We start from the raw sequence: 9,779 nt of genomic DNA, 5'->3' as shown, positions 1-9,779 counted from the left end.
AGCCAGCGAAGTAAATAAGTAAGATAATTCAAAATACCAAGTTATAGCTGATTATATTGAAGAGCGTGCTCCAGAACATAGAATATTTGAAATTCCAATATAAGAGGACCAACCTCCTCAAAATTAATCGATATATTCAATTTTAAATACCAAACATCCTAGTAGTAGTAGCTTTGTAAAAGTCCTATGCTCCTATGAATATCAGGACAGGGTAGATCTTGGCATATCCGAATTGTAAACCCAATTATCGTAAGATTATTTGGGTGTGTTAAAAATATTCTTTAAGGTTATTATGGAAAATTTACTCAAAAATATAGTAAATTGCAAGCTACTATTTTCCTATTTGATATCTTGTAAAATAAACTCAAAGCTTAAATTTCAATCTGTGCAATTTTAAACAGAATACAAACTCTCTTTTACGACATTTTGTTCATATTGTTAATTTCTAAATAGTCTTTTTTATCCAATTATCCACATTAGTTCAAATAATATCATTAAACCAAGCGCTATATACATACATCTATATGCAGACATCCCTTACTCTACTTAAACGTTCAATAATGTCAAACCACCACTTATATACATTTCGTTTTTAATATTCTTCCGTTCTATACATTTTTTTATTTCAGGACCACCATATGTGCGAGCCATTGGACCCATTAAAGCTGTCGCCGGCGAAGATGTAACAGTACATTGTCCGTTTTCCGGCTATCCAATAGAACAAATTAGATGGGAGCAAGGACATCATGAACTGACAACAAGTAAGACAAATTGCCAATGTTAGCTAGCTAGACATCGATAGAAAATGGACATCGAAAAAAAACAACAACTACAACAAAAATCGATGAACATTCAAACAACAAATATGCAAATTGTATATGTTCAATGGGAACGTGGAGTCATGTAAAAGTTTTCAGATTTCCAAAAATTGAGGGATATTGGAAATATAAAAATAAAATAAAATTTTACTCTGTTGTAGGAATTTAAAAAATTGCGATTTTAAAAATATTTTTCTTAAGGTTTTTGTTTTTGTAGGGCAACCCCTAAATTCTGGCAAAATTCTGTAGGTTCTGAAATACTGCATTTATTAATTACGAATTATAATTTCTAACAATTTTAAAATTGAATCTAAAATTGCACCAGAATTTCGATACCTAATACATAATTTTGAATTTTATTTCATTAACTTTTGCCTACCTCCACGTTCGTCGAACATGCAAAAAATTGCCAGTACATTCAATCCATATGTGTCCAGTATATGGATGTAAACTTTATAACAACCTAAATGGTTATTTCTTCTATATACAACTATCGTTTTGTTGCTGTTGTTGTAGTGTACGTCCCTTAACAAGATTTTTGTTTTTCATTTTTTTGGTGCATTTATGCTCTGTTGCAGATTCCCATTACTCTTTAGCACCCGTCCAACAGGGAGGATATCTTGTCATCAAGAATGTTGAACCGACTCGTGACCAGGGCATCTACACCTGTATTGTTAAAGTTCGCACGGGAGAGGAAGCACGACGTGATATTCAATTGAATGTCAATAGTAAGTATTCTATGTACGATTTTTTTTGTATACCTAACCTACCATCCCTCCACCTGCCCCTCAACCACCCCCCATTAAAAACGGAAACAACCATCGTCATGTAGATATGACGATGATGTTTCCATTCAACATTATTTGAAATTCAATGACTCAATTTTATCTCAGTTTTACTTCCTAAGGGAATATTTTGAGCTTGTTAACAATTGGGAACACCGTTATATGACAAAACTGTAGATATAGGTGTATATAAGTGTGTCTGTGTGTAGGTTTGTGCGAACTTCTGACTGTACAATTGACATAAATTTGAAAATGTGTGTGTGTGTGTGATTCATAGAATAGCTTGTCCGAACGAACGAAAACATCTAAGGTGAACTAGATTTGCACAGATCAAACGATTTATGCACCTTACACATGGGTGGATTTAAATAACAAAAAAAGTGTTGTAGTCTCAACTCGATGACATCTGGGAAATAAATTTGGGCTATTGGTTCATGACAATTACACAAAATATCTTGAATACGTGGGAATCAGAAAACACATGAAATCAGACTATTAAAACATGAATATATATATATAATATATATATATATATATATATAAAAGCTGAAACTTGTAAATCTCGTGCCTCGCGGATTTGTCTATTTCATCCAAACTTTGCACATCTTAATATTTGTTCCAAATTTAGTTCAATTTCGAAAATGGGGAATATCGGTCCACTCCTTACGGACCTCCCCCATAAGATGATCAAAATGAAAAAAATGTTATATTATCATGCGTACGGACTATCCGATTTGAAACAAACTTTCCACAACCTATTATTTTTTCCTTGCCTAGATCAAGTTCGAATGAGGGACTAATTGCTCCACCCCATATGGTACCTCCCCCACAAAGAGTCAAATTTGTTCATGTACATAAATTCAATATTAGGCGAAAGGGAAGTCAGATTTGAACCAACATTTGCCCACCCCATCTGGTACCTCCCACACAAAGGGTTAATATTTTATTAACTTGTAAATTTAATTTGAAGCGAATTAAATAGCCGTATTGATCAATATAAATTCCGACATTTTTTACTTTTTGTGCGATTTTTCACATTTGGTTTTATATCTAGATATTAATTCAAGCGACAATATATGACAGGAATATGGTCAACAGAAAAACAAGTAACACTACTTAAAACTCCGTTTGGATTGAATGAATTTTTCACATGTATATGGCCTCACAAATGGTATGCTTTTTATATATTTTTTAGGAAGATAAAATTGGTTCAATTTTGATGGCATGTGGAGAAGTCATCCAACCCAAATGGGGATTTTATGAAGAATTGTTTGATTTTCCTTGGGCTATCTTTCAGTCATATATTATTAGTCGAACAGTAAGTTGTAAACCCAGTACGAACAGATATTCATCTGATGTAGGTATTTCCTCCAATAGAATGTAATCCATGCACAGCTGACCATAAAAATGTTTGTTCTTGTTGATAATCGCTCAAAAAAGGAAAACGTAGTACAAACCTACTGACCCTCAGGTTGAAAAATTGGGATACAAAGGTAGTCTAGAGGTATTAATCACTCCATTGCTATTATTTTAAATGACGCTGCACAGTGTCACGAGTTCATATTAACGGTGGCCAAAATAGGAGTCATCATAGGTGGATGATATTTTGTACAAGTGCTTGTCGTTGGCCTAAAAGCAAGTAACAAGAAATTGGTTATAGTTGCTCTAGACGTCACAATTATATCAGATACAACGGGTCTTAATAATTTAACACTTTTGGCCTATAAAATCGGTAATGCTTAACCAAATTCGATGAAAATTTTGAACTTATTCCATATTGGGCATAGAAAACAATTGACAAAAACTCTATAGATGGGACCAACATTTGGTGATAATTTTCAGCTTAGTTCTAATTATGCCTATAATACAAATGACAGAAAACTCGATAGATGGAACCAAAATTTGGTATACCTCTTGAAAATATCACACCTTTGGCGTATAAAATTTTTAGTGTTCGTCCAAATTCAATGAAAATTGAAAGTTTACTTCCAATAAGAACAATGACAGCAACAACTGTTAAAAATTTGCTGTTGATAGCCAGAAAATATACTCAGTCATAGACAGAAGCTAGGTATTCAGACATTTTGAAAAGAGAGGCCATATTCTGAAATGATCCCTACAGTCATCTTAACTCTTTCCTAAACATAGAAATACTAAAAAGAGCACCAATATTGCCAATTTTGGTAGGGAAATGGAATCAACATGAGAAACCAAAATTACAAGTTACATTTGGTTAAAAAAGTACACAAAATACCCAATATTGTGTAATGGCTTAGGTGGGCTAAACCAAAGCTTTGACCTATACATCCCACATTCAATGTCAAACATCCGAGAATTAGCAGAAATGTATATGCAACAAGTCAAAGTTGTATATCGTGATTTCAACGGACATACAAATATATAGACGGGCATGACTAGGTCGACAAAGAATTTTATTCTGATCTTTATGGCGTATCACATGAATAGATCGAAGTGTATTGACTAATTTAATATCCACTCGACCTTATAGTTTTGGGTATAAAAATATGATTGCAGTGCTGTAAAAACATAGGCATGACTTCGAAACAAACCTTTAATCAACCACTTGTGTCTCCGAAGACGAACCAATCGGTCCTCGGCAAAACTTGTAATTTGGTGACTGTTCCGCTTAAGCAACTTCGGATATATTTGAAAACTCAGCCAGAGACAATGATAATTCTCACACATCGGCTCAACCCGGCAGCTTTTTGATCGATCAAAGCGGGTGAATCGCTGTACGCCACTGTCGGGGCGCCCAATTAATTATTTTTATATCTTACACATATATGTTGTCAGAGCATTATAGCTTTATGTGGCCCCAAGAGTTGGTCTAGACCCACCATTTAGTATACTGATTGTTATATATGGACTAGCTGAGTCGATCGAGACATGCGTGTCCGTCCATCCGTTTGTAATTTGAAAACACGATACAGCCCACAGTTATGGACTAATCGAAATTTTGCATGTAGTACGTGTTCTGGCCAAAGAAATCCCCTATTATTTTTGGTAATGATCCGTTAATGTTTAGGGGATGAAATGGACTAAAATTTGTAGTTTTTTACTCTCACAAATATGTCCGAGAAGTTTTACACCAAGAAAGGGTCTAACCATAGAATAGGCATAACTGTTTTGGTGTAGGTCGGTCAATATACAGCGCGTCAAATAGACCCACACTTTTGTGTGAAAAATGACAAAATGTATATTCTATGGCCTATATATTTAATCCTGAGGGACATAGAGCCGAGAAGTTGATAGTGTATGTATTGGTCTACCTACTCGGATCTGGGTGTTTTACTTAGATGTGTGTTTCACGTATTCTGATATTGTTTAGCATAACATTCATCACACTAGAGAGCAGAGAGGCAACAATTAACTTGAATGGCTGTCTTAATATATAACGGGTCAATTGTATAAAATAACAAATTTTGTTGAGTACATTTTTACTCCGGGAAAAATGATTCGGAAAACATGCCGCGTAGGAGCTGCTAACCCCTAATCACTCAATATAGTGCAAATATCGCAAAATGCTTCCCAGGCTCGGAATACTGATCCGCAGAAATATCGAGCTTAGTTGTAGTTGTCGGTCCGTTCGACTACATTGCTCCGCTCACTGGTTATTTATTAAGAAGAAAAATAAAATTGAGACCAACGTTTTCTTTTCCAAAAAAATAATAATAATAATGATACCTCAAGCGGAATGGACAAAATGCTTCGGCAATTGCGCATGTAAGATTATATACACCATGCTGATAAGTTTTTAAAGAATTGCTTATCATTCGTAAATGTTGCTTTTGATGTCTGTTGCGCAATAGATACGTAGAGGCTCTATGTAAACAATTTTCCTGAAGTTATCTTCTTCGAGTCTACCCTACTATGAGTAGAAACATGTGTTTTTATTGATATGCTTATTGGCGTCTTCGATATTATCAACGTCGTAAGACTAATTAATGAACACTCATTATGATAATGGAAATTACCTTTATTCTCTACTCCTACTGCGTGAATTGAAACATATCGTTCTAGCCCAACAATAAATATTACAGTCCTGAACGTGAAATAAAATGTTCACCGAACTAATTTCTCAATAAGCCAATTGTTACGGGTGGTGCGTGGCATTTGGCACCGTCTTGTCGAAACTATATGTCATGGAATTCAAACTCTTGCATTTTAGGCAAACTCCATTCGTAGCTTTTACAATGTCTGGATGGTCTTCACTCCAAAATCGACAATTCTTCTTATTTATGTAGCTATTAAGCTAAACACGAGGTTCTTCGTCGCTGAACACTTTTTTCGATGTACAAATTTAACTTCGGCTTCCTTTTTAAGTTGGTGGGTCATTTGGCTGTAATTCTTGCACCAGCTAATCCTTCCGCAATATTACCCACATTTCGAACGGCGACAAATCGATAATTTATTGTCATCATTAACTCTGAGCTATAAAGCTCCGATATTTTCTTCAGTCCGCACTCTACGTAAGCGTGTTGGTGATTTAATGACCAACAATGTAAATTTGATGTGAATATCCGGTTCAGTCGGTCGATGAAACTGATCATAAAATTAAGTAACTCACGACGTACTTCCTTTTAATATTTTACACCATATGCAAGGTCAATTTCATCCGCTATATGTTGACCGTATACCGACATACGGAATATTCGTGACTATCGATTATAACTTATAATTAACTGATGGTCGGACAAGCTTCACATTTGACCCATAAAACGTTTTGCATCAATTTAACACTCCGCTTACTTGGTCGACCATATTATTTTTTCATTTGTAAAAATGTCAAACTTATAAAATTATTTGTTATTTTTCTTTAGAGAGCATGGAAGGTGAACGTTAATATAAAAATTGTATCGAAACCTTAAATTTCATATATTGTTTGAGTTACCCATACTTGATCCCCAAATTAAAAATCAATTTTCTACAATTTTCGAGACTATTTACACATTATTATTATTGCATTTTTCAATGTTCCATTATTATATCATCTATTTTTTTTATTTTGCAGGCCCTCCAGTTATCGAACCATTTAAGTTTCCCAAAAACCTGCAAGAAGGTGGAAGGGCACAAATCACATGTGCCGTATCCTCGGGTGATATGCCCATATTTTTCAGTTGGAAAAAGGATGACATGTCTATACCATCAAGTCTACAGGTAAGTGATAATCTTTTGAATGGCCAACAAGGGAGAGAGAACAAGGGAGGGAGAATTAAGAAGAAATCCCGAAAACAGACAAGAAAATATTATCAAAAAATGGAAGGAAGGAAGACTTACCGACCATAGCGTTGAAAACGAATAAGAGAAATCACATACTTATTCATTTCTAATAACACACACAATTTAATACATTATCCTTTGGGGCACTAATATAAATGTGTAGGTCGGTCTCGCCCTCACTCAATATCCTGCCGTTGGGTCTTTTGTATCAAAGTTGTTTTTTTTTTTTTGGTTACAAGGCAAAGGGATATCAGTATATTTTTAAACGTGTGTGTGCGGATCTGAATTTTATTCTTGTTATGCCAGACAAATAGTAACAAAAACATGAAAATACTTCGACACAATGAAAAGTCTTTAGCTGCAGACATAAAAAGGATTTCGGTTCCTCTTCTGCTTCTTTTTTGTGTCTGTTTAAAAAATCTTCGGATATACACCGTTGTTGGGTTTTTAAAGTAATCTATGGTTTTATGGTTTATTTTTGTTCCCATCTTTTTTTGTTTTCAATTAACAAAAGATTTCCGAGAAAAAGGAGGAGTTTTATTCGTTGCTTGTTTTTAAGGACATCAGTGCTAAGCACAGTGGCAAATACACCTGTTATGCCAGCAATGCTGCTGCCAAGGTTAACTACACAGCTGAATTACAAGTTAGAGGTGAGTTGAAAATCTTGTTTTGCATTCGACAAAAGTCGTCGTTATTTATTGGTATATTGAAACTGTAATTTTATCAAGTAATCAAATTAATTGAATTAAGTGGCAATCTATGTTGTATACTGGGGAAATCCATTGGATATCGAAGATATCAGATAAGTTGAAAAGCATCTACCATAAGGTGCAGTGTATTTATTTCAAGTATATATTTTCTTGATCAGATTACGATTACTACTAATCGTAATCTTCTACGATCATTATTATTGAACATTTGTTGTGCTATAACCCTATGGTTCTACCCAATACTTTGTATTTTGTACACATTTCCTTTAATTTAGTAATATGGGCAATATTGCCAATTTTTTAATATTCCATTTTCAAAAAATCAGCTTTTTTTGTTTTTGTGGCACATCAATGATTTTTGGTACACATTGAGAAAAATGTTCTGACTCCGAAACCGTTCGCGATCAAATTTTTGGTTGATGCGCGCAAAAGTTATCGAGGTTTTAATTTTGGGTATAAGAAAAAATCTTAAAATTACGCCGTTTATTATATTGACCAAAAACGTTGATATAGATCTTCCTCCGTAAAATAAGAATATGAATATATTATAATAATCGCGATAATGTTGCACATATTCGCGAAATATGAGAAAAAAATATAGCACATTACATCAATATTTTCATTATATTAATGACATACACACACCTAAAAATTAATTTAAAAATATCTACACAATCTAAACATGATGGTGAATCAAATGATATCAAAATCACACAAGTCCGTGTAGCGGTTTCTAAATCAAATCGACAACAAAACAAGATATTGAGGAAAAATATTTGTTTTTGGTTCGAAAAAATAATGTCATCATATTTATTTTTATACCCTTCACCACACTGTGGTACAGGGTATTATGTCTTTGTGCATATGTTTGTAACAGGCAAAAGGAAACGAGATAGACCCATAGTTCCTTTTGAGAATATGCATAGAATCACTTTCTGAGTCGATTTATGCATGTCCGTCTGTCCGTCTGTCCGTCTGTTGGTGTTAAATTGTAAACAAAGTACAGGTCGCATTTATAATCCGATTTAGATGAAATTTGGCATAGGTCACGTATTCGGCCCAAGGACGAACCCTATTGAAATTGGGAAAAATCGGTTCAGATTTAGATATAGCTCCCATATATATATTTAACCGATTTAATGTAAACGGTCCCTATATATCTTTCGATTTGCACGAAATTTGGTACAGCCTAATCAATTAGGTCTAGAATGATGTCTGCCAAGTTTCGTGAAAATCGGTCCAGATTTAGATATAGCTCCCATATATAGTTTCGTCCGATTTCAGGTAAATGGTGCACCAAAGTCCCTATATATCTTTCGATTTGCACCAAATTTGGCATGACGTACTGAATTGAGCATAGAATTATGTCTGCCAAGTTTCGAAAAAATCGGTCCAGATTTAGATATAGCTCCCATGTATAGTTTCGTCCGATTTCATGTAAATGGTGCCCCAAAGTCCCTATATATCTTTCGATTTGCACGAAATTTGGCATAACGTACTGAATTGAGCCTTGAATGATGTCTGCCAAGTTTCGAGAAAATCGGTCCAGATTTAGATATAGCTCCCATATATAGTTTCGTCCGATTTCATGTAAATGGTGGACCAAAGTCGCTATATATCTTTCGATTTGCACGAAATTTGGTACAGCCTAATCAATTAGGTCTAGAATGATGTCTGCCAAGTTTCGTGAAAATCGGTTCAGATTTAGATATAGCTCCCATATATAGTTTCGTCCGATTTCGTGTAAATGGTGCTCCAAAGTCCCTATATATCTTTCGATTTGCACGAAATTTGGCATAACGTACTTAATTGAGCCTAGAATTATGTCTGCCAAGTTTCGTGAAAATCGGTCTAGATTTCTATATAGCTCCCATATAGTTTCGTCCGATTTCATGTAAATGGTGGACCAAAGTCGCTTTATATATCTTTCGATTTGCACGAAATTTGACAGACATAGCCCAACAGATGACCTATTTATATTTGTTTGAAGTCGATTTACATACTTTATGGATAGATCTAGGTAGATTCACATTTAGATAAATATCACATATTTTATTTCATCCAATTTCATGTTAATAGTCCTGTTTAATATACCCATAGTGGTGAAGGGTATCATATAGTCGGCCCCGTCCGACTTTACTACTTTCCTTACTGGTTTTAATTGTATACAAGAAATTTCAGAAAAAAATGTTGGTGTTATTCTGCTATTTTACCCGAATTTCGCC

At 34.4% G+C, this 9,779-nt stretch overlaps 1 protein-coding gene across 1 annotated transcript in view; it reads left to right on the top strand.

The window, feature by feature from the left end:
- Nucleotides 1-629: 629 nt before the first annotated feature.
- The window catches only part of LOC133335237 (cell adhesion molecule Dscam2-like), a gene marked incomplete at both ends in the record, with an annotated part of 76,019 nt that continues 66,869 nt past the window's right edge, over nt 630-9,779 (top strand). The window contains 4 exons of the mRNA XM_061543532.1: nt 630-761; nt 1,397-1,546; nt 6,636-6,781; nt 7,359-7,494. Coding sequence (XP_061399516.1) covers nt 630-761; nt 1,397-1,546; nt 6,636-6,781; nt 7,359-7,494 — 564 coding nt within the window. The remainder of the gene's footprint in view (nt 762-1,396; nt 1,547-6,635; nt 6,782-7,358; nt 7,495-9,779) is intronic.

The sequence above is a fragment of the Musca vetustissima genome, unplaced genomic scaffold (assembly GCF_032173495.1).
Source record: "Musca vetustissima isolate MV318-11 ecotype Yass unplaced genomic scaffold, APGP_CSIRO_Mvet_v1 utg15798, whole genome shotgun sequence".
Taxonomy (NCBI): Eukaryota; Metazoa; Arthropoda; class Insecta; order Diptera; family Muscidae; genus Musca; species Musca vetustissima.
This window is presented reverse-complemented; position numbering and strand designations above follow the sequence as displayed.